General features: G+C 45.6%; 1 protein-coding gene across 1 annotated transcript in view; it reads left to right on the top strand.

Annotated features, from left to right (window-relative positions):
* Nucleotides 1-25,324, top strand: part of LOC111167955 (uncharacterized) — an 87,585-nt gene that overhangs the window by 49,751 nt on the left and 12,510 nt on the right. The window contains exon 4 of the mRNA XM_089915873.1: nt 18,601-18,671. Within this exon, the coding sequence (XP_089771999.1) occupies nt 18,601-18,671 (71 nt within the window). The remainder of the gene's footprint in view (nt 1-18,600; nt 18,672-25,324) is intronic.

Genomic DNA, 25,324 nt, shown 5'->3' with positions numbered 1-25,324 from the left:
TAGTAGAATCTTGTTGTTTTAGTTTGCATTTTTATGATGACAAATGATGTGGCAAGATGGTTTTTTAAAGGGTGCTGGGGGTTTTTTGGGGGGTTTTTTTGGCACCAAGGGTTTGTCTTTCCCAAAAGAAAAATGGTTTTACTAAAAGTGAGAGCCAGAGCAGAGAATCCAGTCTTCCCTGATAACAGGAAGCTTTCCCAGTTTAGGGCCTGTGCTGGGTCCTCTCAGCTGTTTTCTTTGGTTCAGAAGTCTCAGAGCCCACCTCGTGGTTTTGAGTGGACCCTTGGCTTAGGTGTGATTTTGTTGTTAAAAATATTGTGGAGACACTGCAACCCTTGTTAGTTATTTGCTAGAATTGCATTTCTTAACTTTCTCTTCTTAGTGTTTTTGGCCTTTTAAAAAGAAGTGTACCGTTTGGGTTCCTTCTGCCCAGATTTGAACTTATGGAAAGAAGGGGTGAGACTAGAAAAACATTTTTTTTAAAAACTTCTTTGATCTCACTGAGGTTTTGCATTTTGCTTTCAGTGTCCTTTTGGCTTTTTGTAGTATTTCATATTTTCAAAATATTTTAAAGGATTCCTCAAAAAGTTAAATGTAGAATTACCGTAGGATACAATAGTTCCACCCTCGGTATATGTGTGAAAGAATTGAAAACAGAGATTCAAATCTTTATACAAATGTCCATAGCAGCACTGTTGACAATACCCAAATGGATACAACCCCGATGTCCATCAGTGGATAGATGGGTGAACCAACTATGGTATATCCATACAATGGACTGTTACTCAGCCATGCAAGGGAATGGAGTACAGGAAGATACTGCAACATGGATAAACCTGGAAAATGTTATGCTGTAGGTGAAAGAAGCCACAAAAGGCCACATGTTGTATGATCCCATTTATATGAAATATCCAGAGTAGGTAAATCCATAGACAAAGAGGAAGCAGGTGGTTGCTAGGGGCTGGGGCGAGGGGAGCATGGGGATTGACCATTTAATGGTACAAGTTTTCTTTTGGGGTGATGAGAATGCTTTGGAACTAGATAGAGGTGGTAGTTGCATGGCATTGTGAATGTCCTAAATGCCACTGAATCGAACAGTTTACCATGGCTAATTTATGTTATGTGAACTTCACCACAGGTAAAAACATCTTTGGAGGGCCAGCCCATACGTGTCCTTGCCAAGGGTGGCTTTTCCAGTGCCAACACACAAGAGTCGCTCTCCAGTGAGGCTCTTCAATGCGGGTGCAGCAGGGGGTGTGCGGCCCCCCTTCTTCGGCTGGGCTGGGCCTCGCTACCAGGCTCAGCCGATCACCAGTGGGGAGTTAGTCCAGAGAGCTGCCTGCCCTCCCCCCCTCCCCTCAGCCTTTTCCCTCTTCTGTAAAGAGGGCTTGCCATGAGCATCAGGTGAGACAAGGGAGGAAGAGCTTGGCACCCTGTAAGTGGTAGTAAATACCAACCTTTGTCTCTGGTCTGTGGAAGGAGACAATGAAGTGGACTCAGCTCAGAGAGAGAAGCAAAATGTTGGAACTAGAGAAATGGGGGTGATTTCAGTCATCTAGGTTTAGGTTAGACCTTTGAGAAAAGTATCAAAAACTCCCACTTCTTAGATTCCTTTTAGAAGCCACCATAACCACGTGCGGCCAGGGGAGCCAGCGACAACAAAGAATATTTGTAGAGCACGAAGAACTGTGCCTGGCAGGTAGCGAGGGCGAGAGAAGTGTTTGATTAAATTAAAGGAGAAGAGGGACTTCCCCAGTGGTGCAGTGTTTAAGACTCTGCACTCCGAATGCAGGGGGCCCGGGTTTGATCCCTGGTCAGGGAACTAGATCCCATATGCATGCCACAACTAAGAGTTCGCATGACACAACTAAGGAGCCCACACGCCGCAACTAGGCAGCCGGCGAGCCACAACTGAGGAGTCCGCGAGCTGCAACTAGGAGCCTGCCTGTCGCAACTAAGAGACCCGGCACAACCAAATAAATAAATAAAAAGAGGACTCCCCTGGTGGCACAGTGGTTAAGAATCTGCCTGCCAATGCAGGGGACACGGGTTTGAGCCCTGGTCCGGGAAGATCCCACGTGCTGCAAAGCTACTAAGCCCGTGTGCCACAACTACTGAGCCTGTGCTCTTGAGCCCGCGAGCCACAACTACTGAGCCCATGCTCCACAGCTACTGAAGCCCGAGTGCCTAGAGCCTGTGCTCCGCTACAAGAGAAGCCGCTGCAATGAGAAGCCCGCGCAGTGCAACGAAGAGTAGCCCTCGCTCACCACAACTAGAGCCCGTGCGCAGCAACGAAGACCCAGTGCAGCCAAAAAAATAATAATAATAATAAATAAATAAAAAGAGAGACACGTAGATCTCTTAAAAAAAAAAGGAGAAGGAAGAAAACCCCGGGTGGGTTGTAGCCGTGCTAACGAGGCAGCGGCCGGGTCCGTGCCTCCTGCCCACTCCTTTCCCTTACACGGGGCCCCTCTGGGGACTGAGCGCGTTAGCCCGTCAGTCTCTGCAGAGAATTGCGCTCCCGCCTTCAGCTCGGTGGACTTGGGTTTGTGTTTCTGATTCCTGGTTCCTTCCTCAGAAGGGACTTTAGCAGTCCTCTGTGCAGAGTAGAGGACTAAGAAGACGTGGACCTAAGGAGAGACCCCCTTCACTCAGTTGTAAGAACGGAGAAGGGAGGAGGGGAGGAAAGTCTGACTTTCATTGATGAAGAAACACAATGTGTATTTCTTCCTAGCGCAAAATTCTGGCGTGGAGATCTCTAGCTTTAGGATATTACTCGGATGTAAATGGGTACGTTGATCTCTCTCTTTTCTAATTCTGTTTGTACTAAGCGTCTTTACCGCACAATTAGCACCGTATTATACACTGGCTGTTCTTTACTGTTGTTGCTTCACATTTTAGTGCCAAGTAATGTCAGCTGTGGTGTAGAACGAGTGAGGTCACTGGACTTGGGGTCTGAAGAGCAGTGGCTTAGCAGTTGTGTGTGCAGGATTTCTACTTCTTTTTATTATTTAATCTGCCTTAAATAAGCCTTCTTCCTTCGTTTGGGACTGATACTTCTTCCCCCTTCTGGAGAAGTGCTTCTCTTCTGCCTACTCTTGGGACCTGCCAGGTGTGGTTCCTGATTGGTCCCCTGTGCCATCTGTGGACCACTGACCCGACTGGGCCAGTCGGGGCCCTCCTCGAATCTTTTTTTTTTTTTGTAAAAGGGAAGAATTTATTATGAGGCCCCAGGTATCTCAGAGACTCCAAGGCAGTAATTTCAGCCATGTGATAAGGAGGTTAAAATGGGGCTTGACCCCGCCTGTTTCTACAGAGCTGCCAGTGCAGGGCTATCCTGTACCAAAGGGAATGTGAGGCAGCCTCCTATGTGGAGATTACAAAGGAAAAGCGTAAAACCGGTTTTACCACTTTGGGAGCCCTCAGCCAGATCAAAGAAATTAAGGGGAGGCGGTGCAGACTGTGGAGAGGGGAGAGGATTTGATGGAGGGATGTCTTAGGACATCATTTCAAACGCATCTCCCTGGAGTTTTGAACTCGAGGCCCACGAGCCTCTTCGTCTGGGGTGGTGAGGCCAGGGACATGGGGGTCTGGCACTCCAGTGGCCCTGGTTTCCTGTCTGGAGGAGAAATCTGGGCTGCCCGGGGGTGGGAGGAAGCTGCAGGCAGAGAGAGGCCGGGAGAGGGACGGGGTCGCTGGGAGTCCCTAGTTGCCCAACGGCCCCGTCGCTACAGCTAGTTTTCTCTTGTGCCCGCACCACTCGGAGGTGCTTTCTTTTGTTGCTTATAACAAAGTTCTGAGTAATAGGCATGGTGACCCTCAGCGACTCACTGAACTTGTCTCAGTCTGGTTTTCTCTCACGTGTGCAGCAGGTAACCATAATTGCCTCAGTTACTGAGATGTTCAAATAATGTATGTGAGAGCGTTGGGCGGAGTGATACATAGGAGATATGCCGTTACGAGTTTTGTGATTATTTTAACTACTTGACACAATGATTTGATTATTCTGAGCGTTGTTTGTTTCTTATAAACATTCTTGTTTTTGAAAAGTTTATTTTTATTTTTTTTTGGCCCCGCTTGTGGGATCCTAGTACCGGGGGCCGCTGCAGTGGAAGTGCGGAGTTCTAACCACTGGGATGCCAGGGCATTCCCTAAACACTCTTTCAGAAACAAGTGATGCCTTTAGCACGTTCCATTTGTTTAAGTCATGGAGTTAAAATAATCTTGACCTATGTATTTGTAGGAAGTGAATGAATGGGTCTTGTTAAATTGTGGCCTTCTCAAACCTAAAAAAGCTTTCTCCGAGTTGAGCCCTGTTTATGTCTTTGGTGAGTATTGAGTGTGGACTTCATATCAGATGGGCTGTTTTCCAGCCTCTGTGCCAGGGAAAATAGTGCTAAAATTCTAGAGTGATTGCATGCTTATTTGACTTTGGAGTTAAGGAGCCTTGGGTTTGAATCCCAGTGTTGCCACTTACTAAACTATGTTGTCTTTTTGAGGCTCAATCTTGTCATCTGTAAAATGGAAATAATAATCCCAACCCTGCAGATTGAGGATTGTAGGAGATGTATTTAAGGTCTCTAGTTGTGCATTGTATGTGGTAGGTACTTAATAAATACAACTGTTACTATTAAAAATGACAGCTTTAGTAACAGTTGTAACTAAAGGGGGTAAGACTAGAAAATATGAATCTATTTGGAATCTAATGCCAAAATAAATTAATCAGTATAAAAATCAATCAACTGCTGTTGGGTGCCTTGTCTGTGCAAGGGATGGGGGTGGATGAATAAGAAGGTGTGTAATACCGTTCCTGCCTGTTGGGGGTATAGGTCATGTATATGTAGGAAAAACAGGTGACATACAAGGAACTGGGCTTTGGAGATGGCAGAGGATTGGAAACAGAGAGGCATGCCATAGAAGGCCTTGAGCTGATGGAAGAATGTAGCAAGCGAAGTGATGTAAAGAGTTAAACATCCAGCATGACCTTTGGAAGAGGCCTGACTTTTCCTGTTTTATATTTGGTCTTCCTGATTCTCTCCCAGACCCGCTTAGTGTTTCTGATCATTATGATGAAGATCCCCACACCCATCGTGCATTCCAGAGTTTTAACATTTTTTGAAGACTCGTTTTCTCTGTGAACAGTTGGCCTTTTGTTGGCTCACACCCTTAAGTGACCAGAATTCTCCTGGCAGATTCTGCCTCCCCACTCCCACCTGCTGTGCCTTGTCTCAGTTTCCTGAAGTGTAAGTGGCCTTTTCGGGAGTTTTATCCTGTTGCATCGCTGAATTGAGCACCTACCAGAGGCAGTGGGTAGGGCAGCGTGCTGGGGAGCCCTGGCGAGCAGAGAGATGGTGAGCCAGGGTGGTCCCTGCCGTAAAGCAGCTCACTTAGTAGAGGAAACAGATGGGCAGACGGACTCTAATTAAATGTGATTAGTGCTGGATGTTGGTCAGATAAGGAAAGACATTTGGCGGGAGCCCCAAGTCCCCGGGTCCTCCATCAGTCACTCACTTCTGGGCATGGTTCACAAAGGCTGTCCACCTGCCCAGCACAGTCTGGAAAAACGCATTCTGTATCAGTAGCTGTGGTTCTGGTGTGAGATCTCTCTACGTGGTTCCCTGCTTGGTGGAAAGCGTTTAAGTGAAGGCTCCCTTTGTCACCTCACCCAAATCCTCCTGGCAGGAAGTTTAGAACGTAGAGTCTGATCTTTCCATCTCCTCCCACAGACGTACACCTGGTCCCCCCCCGACCCCGCCCTGCCACCGCCTGGTTCCCGTCTCAAATGGTACCATCATCAATCCAGAGGCTTGAGAGTCACCTGACACCTCCCTCTCTCCCCTGTAACTGACTAATCATTCCCCAATCCTATCAGTTCTCTCTCCTCCATTGTCATCACCCAGGTCCAAGCCATCATCTCCAATTGGAGGTCATGACCCCGGTGACTGGGTTCTGAAATTGATTTAGAGGGTCTTTACCAGCATTAAAAAAAAAAAAGAAGTTGAATGGAAAGCATGAGAGTGGAGTACACATAGTAAGGTTGAGTTTTATTTTGTGAAAGTTGTGTTTGTGTATATAAGAGTTTTACAGAAAAAGGTTAACGTTGCGAAGGACTTTTCATACACTGACTTACACAGCTGATGCAGTGGTATCGTTGTTGCTATCTCTGCCTCACAGGAGAGGAACTGAGGCTTGGGGAAACTAGCCAGGGTCAGGCTGGTAGCCTGCCTCTCAGACACTGTGTGTGTGGACACATACTGGGTTACAAAGTAAAGTGTCTTTCTCACTCTGCAAGTTGTGGTAAAAACAAAAGTTGGAAAGTTTCTGTTTGACAGACATCTGTACCTTTACTCTTATCCTCTCCCCCTCTCCAAGCTGCAGCCCCAGTACTCTTTTACATTGCAAATTGGATGCTGCTGCTTCTCTATAGCAAGGCCCTACGCTTGCTTTTAGGAGGGTGTGCAATCTATGTGGTCACAAGGCCTGCCTGTGCAGCCTGGTCCTGCTGGCCTCCTGACCGCGCAGCTCTTCCTGGCTCGAAGGCTTTGAGAACCCCCGGGGCCCCTGTCTGTGCTCCCATGACCTCTCAGACTCAGGCCCTGCATGACCTGCCCCATGGTACCCTGGACTGCAAGTTCCCAGCACCTACTACATCTATAAAGAAATAGTTCCTTGTTCACTTGATGTCTGTCTGGGGTCCAGGGGTGCAGAGACTGGCATGCAGTCCCAGCCCCAAGGACAGTGTCTGGCATGTGAATCAGTGAATGCTCACTGGGTGTTCCATTAGCTATGGGTGATGAAGAAAGGTGGAGCCTCGTGTTTGGCTTGAAGAACTGTTGGTCCACGTCTGTTGGGTGGGCTCTCAAATCCCCGTGAGGGTGGGCAGTGTGGTCGAGTGAAAGAGTCCTGGGCCTCACATCAAGAGATAGGGGTCGGGGCTTCCCTGGTGGCACCGATGCAGGGGACACGGGTTCGTGCCCGGGTCCAGGAGGATCCCACATGCTGCGGAGCGGCTGGGCCCGTGAGCCATGGCCGCTGAGCCTGTGAGTCCTGAGCCTGTTGCTCCGCAATGGGAGAGGCCACAACAGTGAGAGGCCCGTGTACCACAAAAAAAAAAAAAAAAAAAAAAAGAGATAGGGGTCCTGGCCACACCACTTCTTTGCATTTCAGCCCTGAGATGTAAAATGGGGGTGATGACACTGTACCCATCCATATCCTGGCTGATTATGACAATCAGGGGAGATAAATTGTGCATGAAAGTTACATGACAGCGGCATTGGCTGTTTCGGAAGGTGGTGGTTTGACTTTTTCTCGCGTCTTACTTGGGACTTCTAGTGCTTGGCATGTCCCTTTGTGATTGGAGACGCCCTCGGGGCCCGGTGGTAACAGGCCCACAAGGTCAAGGGCAGTTCTCTCATCTGTTGAGTGAGTGTAGCCCTGGGCCAAAGCCTTTCAAATTCCTTCTTTAAGCTCACAGATTGGTGATTTTTCAAACCATCATCTTTGACCTTGGGAGCTTTCTGGCTTAGAGTAGCGTAGTGTCAACTCTGTATTCTACATAGGCCCTGAAATCATACCTACAGTGAGAATAATTATAGCTTGCGTTTACTGAGCTCCTGTCACATGCCAGCTGCACGCTCACTTCCCTCTTCTCCCACCAACTTTGGGGAGTCCGTGGTGGACTCCCAGTCTTGCTGAAGAGGAAACTGAGGCCAAGTTCGAGAAACTTGCCAAGCTCTTCTAGTTGAGTTCTTTGAGCACACCATTCTCATTTTAGTATAACTTTCCTATTGATTTTTTGTTTTGTTTTTGTTTCTTTGACTTAGAAAATAATGACTCTAAGCTCCTCGAGAGCAAATTTTAATAGCTGTCGTTTGTCTCTTCTCTGTGGTCTGTGTTCTTGATTGGCGTAATCCACCTTTTCCTGGGTGAGACTCTTGTCCAGGCGAGCATTTCCGTTCCAGTGGTGAACTCTTCACGGGCCGCCTTCCTCTCCAGGTGCTTCCTGCACCCTTTGCCCCCTGCCCTGTGGTGGAGTGGATAGATTGCGCGCTCTGGAAATAGGAGCTGATTTTCCCTCCTCCCGACTTCTTTTTATTTCTAAAGGCTTCTGTTTGTCTTCTCTGGGCTGCATCCATTTTCCCTCTTTACTGCTGTGGTTTATTGCTCTTTACTGGCTCCTTTATTTTTATTCTTCAGACTTGCCCCAAATGCATCTTGATTTCGGTCTCTTTCGATTTTTAAAGCCCTGGACTCTGTTACTGATGATTTCCCTCATTTTGCAGTATTCTAGTTGGTTGCAAGTCTATTTTGCAAGACCCTGCTTCTTTCGCTTCCATCGTTAAATTTTAATACATTTCTGTTCCTACTCTTTTATAGAAATTTATATTTCATTTTTTAGATTGTAGTAATGGACCTTCAGTGTCCTACAGCTTGACTTTCCATCAGACTGACTTGCTTTTAGAATCATTAGTTCATGGAGCAGAGGGCAGCTTTATGTTGTCCTTGCTCTTTCTTTAGAAGGCAGATCTGCCCGTGTCACTTTGGTGCACTACACCCCTTCTCTGGTTCTTGTCTGATCGGTTCTGAACCCCTCATCACAGTGCGGGAGGCCACTGCTAGCCCTCTCCTGCTGCCTCTTCACCCTTCCCTCCTCACCACCCATGACGGGCAGCTCTCCAACTTTTCGTTTCAGGACCCCTTTAAAAATTCTTAAAAACTAGTGAGACCCTCAAAGAGCTTTCAGTTATGTGGATTATATTTAGCAATATTTACAATATTAGCAATCAAAATTGAAAAGATTTTAAAGTATTCATTAAATTAGTTTAAATATAGCAATAATAAACGCATTACATACCACAAATAACACTTTTAATGAAAAATAACTATTTCTAAAGCAAAAAACATTTAATGAGAAGGGCGCCATTGTTTTACTCTTTTCCAGGTATCTTTAATGTCTGCCTTAATGGAAGACAGCTGGATTCTCATCAATGCTTTTGCCTTCATTCTGTTGCAGTATGTTGTGTTGGTTGAACTGTATGAAGAAAATGCAGCCTTACATGGAATGTAGTTGGAAAAGGGAGGAATGGTTAATAACCTTTTCAGTTAATTGTGGAGAGTCTTTGAAACTACATCGGAGCTTGACAAGTGATAGTTTCTTAAAGGTTTGTTGCAGTATAGAATCTGAAACCATGTATCAGTGAACTTCTCATATTCTGTTACATTAAAATCTTTTGGTCTGTCTTGCACTTTAAAAGGATCTTTTATGCATTTTGTAACATCATGCATGACTTATTTGGATAATATCACGTTTGTTAATGTCACTGCTGCTGTCATCTGAAAAGCCAAGTACTGAGATGCTCTAAAGCTCACAGTGGCCAATACAAGTTTTTCCAAATTTTAATGTTTGCTTGAAAGCTCAAATTTTTCTTTAGCAACAGATACTGTCAGTTCTCCTTGAAATGACAAGCTCACTTTATTCCTTCTAAGAATACCCAAATCTGAGTCACCGGAGTTTTTCTGTCAGTCATTCTTTCAGTTTAAAATGGTGTTTGGTGGAAAGGAGTGGCTAATTCAGCTTGCAGCTCAGTTGTACGAGTGCTTTTTCTTCCCAAAAACCAACCACCATACTTTGGCTTGTAGCAGAAGTGCTTTATGAGTACTTCTCATTTTGTCACAAGGGATTTTAAAAAGATGTGTACTCGAGGTTAATATTTAACGAAATTAATAATTTTTACTGCCTAATTAGGATGTTCTTAGATGAAATTGACCTTTTTTTTTTTTTTAAACCGTGAAAGTATGGCGGCAGTAGAGAGCACAATGACTACTAATACAGTCAGATGCCACTGCCTTGATTCTTGCTAAGGCACCAGCAGTTTTCCACACCATTGTTTTCGCGCCATCAGTGAAAATATCACGCCACTGAAGTTAGTTTTGACCTGGCAGCACCCTCCGAGAGGGTCTTGGACCATACTTTGAAAACCACTGGAGAAGAACAAACCGTCTTCATTCCTCTGCACACATTGGACGCTCTTGCTTCCCGTCTGCCTGGAACACTCTCTCCCTTCTTGTGTCTAAGTGTGCAGATATTCACATGTGTGTGTATATATGTATGTATACATGCATATATGTGCATGTGTCTGTCTGTCACTTCAGTCAATACTGGCTGTGCTCACCATGTGCTCGTGGGTCTCTTCCAGTAGACGGTAGACCGTGAGCCAGGTTTCGTATTTATCGTGGGTGGCAGTAGTACCGAGCACCATGCCTGTTAAATGTTAACTTGTTTAATGTTGCCTGTCTTCATCATCATATTATTATTATCATTTCAAGGGCTTAATAAATGGTCTTTGAACAAATGAAGAGTTTGTGTTAGTATTTTCCCAGGGTTACCTTAGAACATTCGTTCTCTGATATCAGTAAGTGTTAATCATGGAAGGGCTTCTGTGGTTAAGTTGATTTGGGAAGTTCAAATAGGTATTTAATTGAAGCTTTCTCATATCCTTTATTATACAATATGCATTGTGATTTTTTAAGGGAGATGGGAGGCTACAGAATGTAATATTTCTCCAGTTGAGTAGCACATGAACCTTCTTTTCTTGGTATATCTCATCGGATTAGTTTCCTTGGAATTTTCTTTGGGAAATAATTTTGTAGACTGGCTTTTCCGTTTTTACAGATTATTAAATTGATTACCCACGTTTATTCATGCATTAATTTATACCTCAGGTATTTAACGAGTACTTCTTAAGGTTAGATGCTGGTAGTTTTAGGCATACAATGGCAAGCAAAAAGAAAAAAACAGACTTTGAGAAAATACACTATTTGTGTGAAGTAGATGGTTAAGTGGGAGATTCAAGTATCATCAACTGATCACCCGAAATTACAAGTGTTGTGTTGATAGTATGTTGGAAGGTACAGCTGTCTGTTGGTATCCAGGGGAGATTGGTTCCAGGACTCCCGCAGATACCAAAATCCCCAGATGCTCAAGTTCCTTGTATAAAATGGCATAATATTTGCATAGAACCTCTACACATCCTCCTGTATACTTTAAATCATCTCTAGATTACTTATAATACCTAATACAATGTAGATGCTACGTAAGTAGTCGTAAATACAATGTAAATGCTATGTAAATAGTTGCCAGTGTGTGGCAAATTTGTTTTGCGTTTTGGAACATTCTGGAAAATTTTTTTCTTTTTTCGAATATTTTTGGTCTGTGGTTGTCGAATCGGTGGATGTGGAACCTGTAGACACGGAGGTGCTGCACAGTGCTAAACCACTTGCTTTCTGTTTTTTTCATTTTCAAAGCTCTGCCGGTCCTGTTTAGGTATCCCTCCCAGCATTTTGCTACTGCTGGCATCCCTGTGATCCAAAAGACTGATGAAGAGGCTCAGTAATGATGGGGGCCATTTGCCCAGCCGTATCATCTGAGAGTATAGCGTGTTGGAGATAGGGTCTTTTAAAATGTGAGCCAACCTCTTCTTAGTGCCTGGCACATAGTAGGTGCTTTTATATGTTGATTGGCTGGACAAAGAGCGAATAAATGTGCTCAGAGACTAAAGGATAAACCCCACGCTGTGGTCCCATTACTCCAGTGCCCGAGCTTGCTGCGCCGTACAGGGTGGGCTGAATAAAGCCGTATATATGCTTTTCATGCCTCGCGGCTCTGACCTGGCCCATGTTGGAGGGAACCAGTGACTTTTACCTTCTCTGCCCCAAAAAACAACACACGAAGCACATCTTCCTTTCTGTTTTGATCCAGTTCTGCCCATATATTGCGGGAAAATGTTAATACACTCTTTATATGAAAATATTTAATCAAAGGATGTGCTGTTGATACAGTAAAATTGGCCTTTGGTCCTCTGACTGCCTGGACAGATGATAGCAGGAGGGTTTTGCAACACAATAGGATTGGACTCCGGACTTCGGTAAGAAGATTAAGCCAGTGTTTAATGTGATGATTCATTCTGTGAAGTCACCTACAGAGAAATCAAACATTTCCATGCTTATTAACCAGAGCTCCTGGTTTTTGGTGTGTGGCCCACACCGCTTTGGGCTGGATGAGCTCTGGGAATGCGTAAAGACCTCCCTCTGGTCCCTCCTCCCCACTGCCACGTGTGGATAGAGAGACAGGAAAACATGCAGCAGCTCAGATTATCCTCTTGTTTCAAAGCCTGAAACTTCTTCAGCCACATCATGTTCCTGCCAGAGTCTGAAAACAAATAGGCTTTAGAGAGGCTGAGGGTTGAGTGGAGTCACTTAGGGAATGGAATGCACCTGGGTGGCTGATTTTTCAGGTTTTGTTCTGAAACTGAATTAAGAAAATTCTCAGGGAGTTTTCTTGATTTCTGACTTTTATGATTGAGTTAGAGTTGCAGAAGTATGATGAGTTGCTAATTTAAAAAATTTTTTTCTTCGTTTCTTTGTAAAAGGAATTCACATTAATTGTAGAAATTTGGAAAAATACCAAAAGGCATAATGCTGAAAATTACCCATAATTCTAGTATTCGGAGATAATCACTACAAAGCGTTTTGTTGTATTTGCATGCATTTTTATATGCATAATTAAGGTCATTGTGTATAAATTTTGATTTCTACTTTTCCCACTTAACATATGAATATTTTATCTTGCGTTGAGAGCAGTACAGCATGGGAGCTTGTGTTAGTTTCCTGTGACTGCAAATTTCCACAGACTGGTTGGCTTAAAACCACAGGAATTTATTCACTCAGTTCTGGAGACCAGAAGTCTGAACCAAGGTATAAGGATTGTACTCCCTGTGGAGGCTCTAGGGGAGAATCCATTCCTTGACCCTCTCAGTTTCTGGTGGCTGCTGGCATTCCTTGGCTTGTGGCCCTATCTCTTCAATACCTGCCTGTGTTTTCACATGCCTTTCTTGTGTGTGTGTGTGTGTGTGTGTGTGTGTGTGTGTGTGAGATCTCCCTCTGTCTCTCTTTGAGAGCATTTGCGATGGCATCTAGGGCCCACCCAATGATCGAGGATATCTCTTCATCTGCGGAGATGCTTTTTCTATCTAAGGTAGCACATACAGGTTCTAGGGTTAGGACCTTTGGGGCCATGACTGTATTCAGACTATCACAGGATTTAAGAGGATGGACTTTTTTTTTTTTTTTTTAGCTTATGATGGTCTGCTTTATTTAATATCATGTTAATGTATGTTTTCTTCAATGGATATGTATTTTTTTATTTTTCAAATTCTTTTTCCATTTAGGTTGTTACATAATATTGAGCAGAGTTCCCTGTGCTCTACAGTAGGTCCTTGTTGGTTATCCATTTTAAATATAGCAGTGTGTACATGTCAATCCCACACTCCCTAACTATCTCTTCCCCCCACCGTTCCTACCTGGTAACCATAAGTTCATTCTCTAATTCTGTGAGTCTGTTTCTGTTTTGTAAACAAGTTCATTTGTATCATTTCTTTATAGATTCCACATATAAGTGATACCATGTGATATTTCTCTTTCTCTGTCTGACTTACTTCACTCAGTATGATAATCTCTGGGTCCATCCATATTGCTGCAAATGGCATTATTTCATTCTTTTTAATGGCTGAGTAATACTCCATTGTATATATGTCCCACATCTCCTTTATCCATTCCTCTGCTGATGGACATTTAGGTTGCTTCCATGTCTTGTCTATTGTAAACAGTGCTGCAGTGAACATTGGGGTGCATGTATCCTTTCGGACCATGTTTTTTCCAGATATAAGCCCAGGAGTGGGATTGCAGGATCATATGGTAGCTCTATTTTTAGTTTTTTTAAGGAACCTCCATACTGTTTTCCATATTGGCTGTACCAATTTACATTCCCACCAACAGTGTAGGAGGGAGGGTTCCCTTCTCTCCACATCCTCTCCAGCATTTGTTGTTTGTGGATTTTCTGATGATGGCCATTCTGACTGGTGTGAGGTGATATCTCATTGTAGCTTTGATTTGCATTTCTCTAATACTTAGCAGTGTTGAACATCTTTTCATGTGCTTCTTGACCATCTGTATGTAAGAGCATGGACTTTTGAGTCAGATTGTGTGGGCTCAAATCCCTGTGTGGTCTCTTACTAGAAGGATGATCTTGAGCAAGTGTCTTAACACTTGGTGCCTCCATTTTCTGATCTGTAAAGTGGGAATAATAACAGTACCTACTGGGAATTCCCTGGTGGTCCAGTGGTTAGGGATGTGTGCTTCCACTGCAGGGGGAACGGGTTCCATCTCTGGTCAGGGAACTAAGATACTGCATGCCGTGCAGCGCAGCCTAAAAATAAAAATAACAGTATCTACCTAAGTAGATTAAGAAGGTTCATATATGTAAAGCACCTGATACGCTTAGGACAGTTCCTGGCCCATGTAAGGATTAACTGTTATTATTGTAGTTGTTACTTTTATTAGAAATACTGTGTAAAATGTCATTTTTATGGCTGCGTAAAGCTTGATTCATGAATCTACCATAATTTGTCTAATCATTTCCTTTTCTTGGCTATTAACTTCATTTCTAATTTTTTTAATCTCATATATAACCCTGCCATGGATATCTTTGAGCATTAAGTTTTGTCCCCATTTCAGATTCATTCCCTAGTGTAGAGGTCTGAAAATGGAATTACAACATTAAACGGTGCATACAATTTTAAGCCATTTAATAAGAATTTGTCAAATTGCTTCCAGGAAGATTGTGCCTGTTACACTCCTACCAGTAGTTGAATGATGAGAGTGTCCGCTTTGCTGTGGCCAGACCTGCATCAAGTGTTATCATTTTAAACATTCTCTGGTATTTTGACATGGTCTGCCCCTTAAGGCTGAAATGTAACATAGCAAAAGGAGTCAACATCGTAGTTCCTTTGATAAGGAGTGTTCTTGCAAGGCAAGAAAACTTCTAATGAGAAATGAAATCCTTGTTTTGTCAAATTTCCAAGTGCTGCCTCCATCCTGTTATGAAGCCTGGAAACTTCCTGAGTGTTTTCTGAGGTTACAGGGCAGGATGTTGGGGGAGAGGATATGTCAGCAGCAGGACAGGTACACAAGGATTTTAATAAACCAGTTTTGTTTCCGTTCTCAAAGTTGGACATTGAAAACTCTGAGCATTTGATGGGATGAGGGAGGCACACTTGAACAAAAAACCCTGATAAATTTAATCACTTTACAACTGAAGCCATTTGAGGGACGGGAGGATGGGGCAGGGAGGGAGCGGCTCCTGCACTGCCTGCAAGGTAAGGTGGGAGACCAGCCTTGGGAAGGGCTGAGGGAACAGTGTGCACCTGCCCCTCACCGCCCTGCCACCCGGCAGCCTCCTTTCCTTTACCAGGGGTGTCCGTTGCCGTCTGGTCTTGCCCGGGCTCCTGGGCTGCAGAGGAAGAGCTGGGGTCACAACTGAGTGAGAGGCAGGGCAGCGTTTTTTTTTCTCCAGCAGTGAACTGATATGAGTGTACAACAGGTACAACTGGTCACGCATGAATTCCACAGTATCTAAAGCAGTTGTAGTCGGCGGTATGGTGGCCCCAAAGATGGGTTTTGCTCTTTACATTTTCTTATATTATTGTTGTATATTTAAATTTGGTTCTAATATGCTGTTGAATTCGGTTTGCTAGTATCTTGTTGAGTATTTGATCAGAACTCTTGAGAATGAGGAGCTTTTACACTGGCTTCATTTACTCTTTTATGTGTGTCCCTACTCATATCAGGGCCCTGGAAGGCAGGAATTGAGAAGCAGCTTATGTATTTTGTATACCTGTGTTAGAAAACGTAGTATATCCTGTTGCTCCCTCCCTCCAGGGTGATCTCCCTTAAACCACATCATTATGTTGCCTTGGCAACTGCTATTTGCTATGCTTTTCTTTTCAGAAAAAGTTGTATAACCTTTTCCAAATAAGGTCCAAGTAATGTGACCTTATTTGGAAAAACGGTCTTTGTAGATGTAATTAAGATAAGGATTTTTTTTTAAAAGAAATTAAGATTTTATTCTAATGAGAGCCCACCAAGATTTCTACCCAAGGAGTGACATGATTTAATTAACATTGCTTAAATCTTGTTGTCCTTTCTTTTTTTTTTTGGCCCTGCCATGCGGCATGTGGGATCTTAGTTCCCTGACCAGGGATGGAACCCGTGCCCCCTGCAGTGGAAGCTTGGAGTCTTAAGCACTGGACTGCCAGGGAAGTCCCAAGATAAGGATTTTTGAGATGAAGTCATCTTGGATGACTTCTCTAGTGGGCCCTAAATGCAATGACAAGTGTCCTTATAACAGAGAGGAAGAAAGAGATTTTACACACACACACACATGCACACACGCACACACACACAGAGAAGGCAGTGAAGCAGAGGAGTGATGTGGCCCCAAGCCAAGGAAAGCCAGCAGACACCAGAAGCTGGAAGAGACGGAGCATTTTCTTCTTCCCTAGAGTCTCTGGAGGGAGTGTGGCCCTGCCGACGCCTTGATTTCAGGCTTCTGACCCCCAGAACTGTGACAGAATAAATTTCTTTTGTGTTATGCCACCCAGTTTGTGGTAATTTATTATGGCATCTGCAGGAAACTTGTACACCAGTCTGTGCTCTGTTCAACAAGACAGTTCCACTGATTGTGTGCTTGGCTGTGTAGCAATGTCGTAAGCAGTAAAAGCTTCAAAGCTGCCCTTAATTTCTGTACTTATTGTGAGCCAACAGCAAAGAGGTGGTGGATGGCACTGGTTTGCAGACCACCCTCTGAGTGCCACAGGTCCTGTCTCCCTCCCTGGTTTTGTGGACAAGGAAACTGAGGCCCGGAGGGGAGAAAGTGGGGCTGAGTTTAGAGCACAGGTGCCTCTGCTGCTGGGAATGGACAGATAGGATGTGGCACCAGCCTCCCGGGGGCCAGGTCTGGGGTGAGCGGACAGGATTGCTGCCCTTCAGCCTGTCCTGCAGGCCCGCTGGTGTCCCTGTCGCTGTTCTGCACCCTGCAGAGTGAAAGTTGATGCTCCAGTGAGCCCCTGGAGCACTGAGCTGCCTAGAAGGCCCAGAAGCCAGGAGATACTTGTGAAGCCTTTGCTGCAGCTAATGAGCCGAGAGTAGCAGGGAAAGCACCCTGTCAAGGGTAGAAGTCACAGCTTGCTGTCGACTTAATTTCTAGCTGACTGCTTTAGTCTTTGTGGTTTGGGTCATATTTTCTCTCTGTAGCCCAATTTTAACATTCCACATTTTCGGAGGGGTAATTATCTCTTAGAGAATATGGGATTAGACTACAGTCATCTTGACTCTTAATGCTGCTTGAATAAAGTCCGTCCAACTTAACCTGGCATTCAGACCCCCTGAAGACCCTTCTACTCTCCAGCCCTGCCTCCCAGCCCTCTGTTTCACACACCCTCATCTTTGAACTTCACAAAAACCATGCTCCCTAGTAGAGGGGACTAGAAGGTGTTAAGAGTCTTGGTGCCCTACAGTAGGTGAGTTCATGGTTGACCAACTCAAGAACCAATGGAAAAGTAGGTCAAGGGGTTAGAGGGCATAAATCTTTCAAGATCTCAGGGGAAAAAAATGTTCACATTTACTAAAGTAGACTCTAAAGGCAGCGCAAACAGCTAGTACCAGTCACTAGCATATGAGCTAAGTCATCTGGTCTACCATCCGGCTCTGTTGAGCCACCACATGACTGTAGCCACATGAGTAAACCAGAAGAAAAACCACCCTGCTGAGCCCAGCACTAATTGCTGACACACAAACCATGAGTAAATAAAATGTTGATTGTTTAAGACAAAAAAAAGCACAGTGCAGTAAATCAAGACTTATCCTTGAGTTATTACATTTCTCTTTTTAGTAATGATAGGCATTGTATAGTTACTCAATTATTCCTTACTTGCTATAGACACTTTCAGAGTCTCCCACCTTTGTATTTCATTGAAATTCTTATTTTGTTTTGTTATGGATAGTACCCATATTAAGAGCCCCTTTCCCCCAGTATCTGGGTCTCTATCTTAATATTTAATACTGCTGGGATTTTATGAATTATTTGTTGGATCTACTCTCTGGGTTTCCCACATCTCTCTCTTCCTTTCCTCTCAGGTATTATGGGACAGTAGTTCAGAGGCCCAGGTCACTCCCTCTCATCTTTTATTTTTCCCAAGGCTTTGTTTCAGAAGCCTTTATTTCTTCACCCTCTGCTTGTGTTTGTTTTTTTAGTCCCAACCCTGGATCTCTTATTTTTAAATAAGTAATTTTTGTTTGCAAGGAACAGAAATGCTCTCATGCCAGCTGTAGTTAGCAGAGGGTCTGTTGCAGGAATCTCAGGAATGCAGGGAGCAGGCTGGAGCAGGAAGGCTCCTCTAGTTCAGGGGCTGTGCGGTCCTGTTCATCTCGTGCGTGTGTGTGTGTGTGTGTGTGTGTGTGTGTGTGTGTGTGTGTGTGTGTTTCTCTGGATCAGGGCTCACTGCTGCCTGCCTAAGTTTGCATGTCTTTATTCTCAAATGAGGAAAGAAGGAAGGGAGGGAGGCAGTGTGGCTGCTGCAACACGCCAGTCCCTCGGGGGAGGGGGGTGACTGACGCGAACGGACTTGGCGCGGGTGTCGCAAAAAAGAGGTCTGTGGAGGGTAGTCCCACCAAACCTATTATACCTCTTTTCTGATTTCTCAACAGGAATAACCCAAGTCACCTTTCCTGGAAATCAGTTTGCTGAAACTATTGAAACAGCAGTTCTTGAAGAAAAGGTAAATAGAAGTGAATTTGTGTCCTACTAAAATTCTCTTAAGAGGGAAACCATGTTTGGAGGGTTGACCATCCCTGTCGTTCCTTAAACACACCCAGTTCTGTGTGTATTATTTTACCTTCCTCTGCCTGGCCAAGTTCCTAGTCATCCCTCAAGGCCTTTATCAAGTACTGCCTGCTTCTGAACCCCACAATACTCCTTCTTACTGACACGATCCCAACGGGCTTTACGTTACCATTCGTGCCCCTCCTCTGACTGTTCTCTTGTGGCTGTATGGAATGTAGGCGCTCCTTCTCTGTGACCCCCACCCCGTCGTAGCACTTCCACACTTGATTGTAGTTGCCTGTTTTCCGCAGTTACTTCCCCGAGACATATCTGAATTGGGCCTTGGACATAGTAGATGGTCCATAAACGTTTATTGAATTCACAGTGAATTGGCCTCCACTCTAGACGGTCAGCTCCCATGCGGATTCACTTTGTACCTCCACCACTACATCCTTGTAGGGTCTGTACTATAAATCCTTCTCAAATCGATTCTGTTCTTTGAGCATGCATCAGAAATTGTTAATCTTCTCTAGTTGTCCTTTGTGTTTTGGCTGGTGGTGAAATGAAGCAAAGCTTTTATATCTAGTTTTTATTTTTCATGGGCAATTTGGGTCTATGTAAAGAGGAGTAATTCAGAAGTGGGAGGGGAAGGGAGGTGACAGGCCGGTCAGGGAACCAGTGACGGTGGGAGCATGGCTCCCCACCCTGCCTCTGCCTCCCTGTGGTTGAATGGGATTACTCGAGGTGGGGTTTGGTCATGCCCCTCTTGTCTGCTGGATGGCAGATGCCCTCCCCCATCCATCCATCCATCTATCCATCCATCCATCCATCCATCCATCCATCCATCCATCCATCCATCCGTATGATCTTCCGAGCGACCTCAATCAACAGACAGTTGCATCTGAACCCACCTCCCTGCTCCAAACCTTTTTTGCTTTAAATCATTGAGTCAGCGGATTCCTTTTCTCACCTGCTTTTACTGCACCTGCTGAATATCCTGAAGACGTTCCTCACTAATGTAGGAATGTCATGTAATGTTATCTGTTTTGTTGGTCACCATCCTCTTAAGGGGACTTGTCCCAGCCTTTCCTACCTGACAGTAACCAGCAGTTGTCTCTTCCATTTGAGGAGTTCTTCTCCTTTTAGAGGGTGCTTCTACACACAGCACCAGAGTTTCTTCTCCTACCAATTCTAGGAAACAGGCAGGGGCAAACGTAACTTCCCATTTCAGTAAACAGGTTCAGAGCAGCTAGGCGTCCTGCGTGAAGCCACGTCGCCAATGCGAATGGCGTCTGGTTTTCCTCTCCCCTGCGCCACCTTGCGCATTCCCCTTGGAAGCAGCCGCTGCTGTCACAGAACCCAGGGGCTCTGTCTCACCCACTCCAGTGTTCCTCTCAGTGGGGGGAGCTTCGGCCTGCTGTGGAGAGATGCCGTCTGACCCTGGTGTTTCCTCTACCGCCAGCCAGGCCGCTTTCTTGAAAAAGTAGGTCTCTTCCTCCCGAGACCTTCCAATCAGTCTTATAAGTTTTATTTTGGTTGGGGTTTATTTAAATGCAGGAACTTTTAATTAGTTTACGTGAATGCTGTGCTGTCTTACTCTAGGAAGACATAGGAAGACGCTCACAGGGGCTAGAGCAGCTTAATCTAGCTGTATCTAATGATCTTCTTCCCTTGCCTTCTCCTGTAAATAATTGCAGATGGTACCATCAGTCAAGGTGGCAGAGCACACTGCTTTATTGCCATGTAGAATTGTTTAGTTAAATGTGATTTTTTAAAAAAATGGCTCAACTTTTAATTAGAAAGCAGATTGTCAAAGAGATTGGAAAATAGACCCATCATGATAGGAAACCAGGTTCCGGTCCAGAAGGAAGCATGTTAACTTAAGAGCAGGATGTGATTTCAGTGAGTCATTGTTTTCCTAAAATAGGCCGTCTTCTCTGGTGTTTTTTTGAGAGAGAGACCTTCCTCTACATCTGTACCGCCTTAGATTAACATTTTCCTGGGGGAGAGTCTACTTGGAATCCCCCGAACAGGGTGGTACAACCCAGCAGCAGAACTGTCAGGGCACAGGGCTAGATACCGAAACCCTTCTACCGGGACTCCTCGAAAACATCAGTGTCAAGAAATCAGCAGACCCGTTATGATGCTTGTAATTGAAGAATCATCAGGCTACATACTTTACTTCCCATTGTGGTGTGATGCAAATCCCATTTTACTGTCAACAGCACTGTTTTCTTAGCCCCAAAGCTGGTGGTATCTGCTTTACTACTGGAGATCATCTTAGAAGCAGCTTGCGCATGTCCTGGCCGAGTTTGGCCCCGTGAGCTCCCTGTGTGGTGCACCACCCCACCTTGAGCTGGCACAGTGGTGGACACACGAGCACCCCGAGAGGAAGGCGGGAAGGGTCACCTGTGAGAACGGCCCCAGGCGTCCATCACTCCTCACAACTCCTCTGTGCTTTGTACCTCCTTTTATACGTTTGATAGCAGCTAGTGAACTTGGATAGGTCATGGGCACCTCGATTTCAACTCTTGCTCTCCTATCACAGACCCTTTCCAGACCTCCCTTCCCCCCATTTCATTAAGGTGCACAGCTGTTAATTCACTTTCTCAAGCCAGAAACTGGGGAGTCGTCTGTTATCGCTCACCTTTCTCTTCCTCCAAATCACCAAGTCCTAGTGGTGCTTCTGAAGCAGATCTTGAATTCTTCTGGCTGCCCTTCCACATCCGTCTCCCAAGTCCAGTGACATCGTCATTTGCCTGAGTCACTGCAAAGGCCTTTGAACGGTTGCCCTGCTTCCACTTTCCCTCCATTCTGCTCACCACGTTGGACCCAGGGGATCTTTAACAATGCTTGTCATATCATTTCACTCCCTTGCTCAAAGCTGTCAGTGACCTCCTCCCACACTGGGATGGATCCCATGTGCCCAGCATGGCCCACAGAGGGGACTGTGCGATATGGGCTCCGGGCCTGGCTGGAGATCCCACAGCATTGTTGCCATCATGTTGAAGTAACTTGTGAGATGCTTTGCCCTTTCACTTTTGACTTCCTCGGCAGATCGCAGTGACTGATTTTCCAAGTCACGTTCCATGCAGTGGAATGCTCCTGGGGGACTTTACACTGGGGAGATCCTGGACGTTTGATTTTACAGTAGGGATTCTGTAGGCTGGGTCTCTACTTCTGAGGCTCCCTCCTGGATGGCAATGATCTGATTCAGACATGCAAGTCCTTTCATCAATTCCCACAGGTGTGGGGCTCAAAATTCCACAGACTCCCAAGTTTAAGGCATGACTGCAGGCTATCTACTAGTAATCACAGGGATGTCATTAAAAGTTACTGGAAAAAACAAAACAAAACAGGGTAATGGTGTGATTTCAAGGATTGAATATGATGCGATGGCCACTGTCTCTAACTTACAAGATGCCTTCCTCCCTCAGAAGAGGCAAAACCCACCTGCATCTAAAGTGGAAGCCCACCAAGGTCAGTCACAGGGTTCTCAACCTCCTAAATAGGGTTCAATGGGTCATCTTCAAAACTACTTCCAATATAAAATAAATGGCAAAGTGCAACTTACTTAAATTTAATGAGAATTTAATACGTAATACTATGTACTGTTTGCTAATGCTGAACTTTTCTATTTTCATGAACTTTCAATAATTCATAAAGTTGTACATAATCTTAAGAATAAATCTGAAGATTAAGGTTATCTTGAATAAATTTCATCTAGATAAAACCACAAAAAAAAAAAAAAAAAGAAATGTGATTGATGTTAAATTACAGTCCATCCTCCATGCAGGTTCTGCACTGGGGGATTCAACCAACCATGGATAGAAAATATTTGGAAAAAAAAGTGCCAGAAAGTTCCGAAAAGCAAAAGTTGAATTTGCCACATACCAGCCTATTCACATAGCATTTACGTTGTATTAGGTATTACAAGTAATCTAGAGATGATTTAAAGTATATGGGAGGATGTGCCATAGCTTATATGCAAATACTATGCCATTTTATAGAAGGGACTTGGGTACATGGGGGAGGCGGGGTCCTGGAACCCACCGCCTGCGGATCCCGAAGGACGACCGTACTGCAGGCTGGAGTTTCTGGATGACTGCCTCATCCTCCACTAGGAGTCTGGCTGCCTCGCCACGCACGCAGCGGTGTGTTCCAGGCTCCCATGGAGCGTGGACTTACACAGGCCCTTGGATTTCCCGTAGAATTTGGAAACAGTACCCTAAGAGTGCACTGTCACCACCGTCTTGAATTTGTGACAGTTTTTAATTGCTAGGAATCTAGATGTTTAATTATCAATCACTGTTAGCTTGGCTTTCTCATTATTAGTTTAGCACCATTTGGTTGGTTGTTTACCTTGAAGAGTGAAGTGGTGCATATTTACACCAGGGATGTTTTTTGGCTAACAAGTTTCCAACAACTGGACTTTAAAACATGTGTGAGATTTAAACGAGTCATTCATACCCCTTTCCTGAAGCAGACATGCACCTCTCCTGCATTTGCTTCTACAGTGATTCTTCACAGTTAACTACTGCATATGTTTTGCTGGGAAGGGGAAAGTGTGTGGGGCGGGTCCACACCCATCCACGGGCAGTGATTTTAGAGGGATTTAGAAGTGTTTGTCCTATTTAGGGCTTGGGAAAGCGGTGAGGTAAGGCAGGGAAACACAGGTTAGGCTGTTGCAGAAATCCGCATGAACCAGACGAGGGCCTACTGGTAGTGGGGATGAAGCGGGAGGATGTGCTGGGAGATGTTTAGGAAGAGGGGTTGGTAGGTCTTGGGGGACACTTTGATACAGGGGATGGGGGGGAGGGGAGACATCGAGGAAAACCCCCAAACCTCTGGCTTGGGCACCATTAGCAAGAGGAACAGGCTTAGATCATTCATCAAATACTTACTGAACCCCTGGTGGGGGAGGTGGACAGAAATGATGAACTCTGAAAAGAAAAGGTGGAACGGAAGAAGGGTTATTTTAAAGGTGTAGAAGTAGGTGAAAGGGCACCTAATTTTGACTAAGGGGATCAGACAAGTTTTCTCAGCAGAGAGAGTGTATAATGCAGGCCAAGACGAGAAGCCCCGGGCATAAATGCACGTTGGCTTGTTCTGTACCACGTGCAGCGGGACAGGAGTAACGGCTGCACTGAGGAATGGGGAGGCTGGAAGCAGGAAGACGTGTGCGGTGAGGCCTCGGTGAGGGCGGGGAGGACAGACGGGCTCTGGGTATGGGTGCAGCGTTGATTTCACTTGGAGGTGGGGGGGTGGGATCTAGAATCGGGGCAGGAGGAGAATAATCAGGCTCTGGTGAGGGCGGCAGGGGGAAGCGGAGGTGAAGGAGACCAGGGCTGCCTTAGGAAGCAGCCTCACCGTGGTGAGCAGGGTCTCTGTGGCGCCCGCCGATGGGCCACAGGCAGAATCAGCAAGGCCGATTTCGTCTTCAGCGCTCCAGGGCCTCTTGTTCTGTGCCCTTTGCCCAAACCGTCCTCATCAACCGTTCAGGTTGGTAAACAGGCTTAAGGTTCAGCAAACAAGGCGGCCTTCAAATTAAAGATCCAATATGTATCACTTTGTTAGTGGCAGGCCCCACTTCAGCAGCCCGAGTTCATTGTCTGATGGGGTCCTTCTCCTCCCCCGACCCTGAGCTGACCCTTCGGAGACTCCAGAGAACACCTGGCATGCCACCGGGTAAATATTGGATAGCAGCCCAGTTTACCGCCTGCCTTTTGCAGAGTATTTGGATTTTGGCAGCGGTCAGGGCCTGCAGTGAAGCACAGATGATGGGCTTGGAGCCTTCGCCAGTGGGTCTGTAGCGTCCTCTTTGGAGTGATCTGCTCGCCTCTGCACCTCCTCTGGCTCACCGGCTGTCAGCCGCAGGCCCCCGTGACCCTGCATCGCGGTGCTGCAAAGGCACACTCGTTTCAGGCGCCCTCCTGCCCTAGTTCTGCTCGAGGCTTGCTCCCACCTTTTTTTGTGGCCTCTGCTCTCTAATCAGAGATGCAGCCCCTTGTAACGCTGTCTGTACTACAGCACGTCCCCCGCTCTCTGTCACCTTACGCTGCTTTGTCTTCCTTCATAGCACTTCACTCCTTGACACACTACATATTTATTTGTCTCTCGTCTGCCTCCTTTTCCTGGAATGTACGTTCCGTCAGAGCCAGAACTTTGTGTTGTTCATTATTCCATCCCCGCTGCCCGGACAGTGCCTAGCGCATCGAGGTGAATCAGTACCTGATGAGATGGACCAGTCAGTTCATCCGTCTGTATACGCACAGCAGTTGAGCAGTGCCTGGCCTGTGGTAGGTGCCCGCTAAGTGTTTGATGGAATGAATTGGTGAGTGAGTGACTCTGTGTGTGATTGGCTCGTCCCCAACACTTAGGTGCCCAGCAGGTGTCCGTGGAATAAATGAATGGATGTGAGAGCTTGCCCGTCTCTTTCTGGTGCTGGCCCTCTGGGTGGGGTGGGCCCCAGTCTCTGTATCTGAGGAAGGCCCAGGCGTGCAGCCTTGGGCGCGTGTTAGTTGCGGCTGCTGTTTGCATTTGATGCTTCCGTCAATCCCTCACTCTCTCTCAGTATGTGTGCCATCAGCCAGGCGCTGTAATTAACTT

Source organism: Delphinapterus leucas, chromosome 7 (genome assembly GCF_059928025.1).
Source record: "Delphinapterus leucas isolate spDelLeu-1000000601 "Yukka" chromosome 7, BTC_Dleu_Yukka2, whole genome shotgun sequence".
Classification (NCBI taxonomy): Eukaryota; Metazoa; Chordata; class Mammalia; order Artiodactyla; family Monodontidae; genus Delphinapterus; species Delphinapterus leucas.
This window is presented reverse-complemented; position numbering and strand designations above follow the sequence as displayed.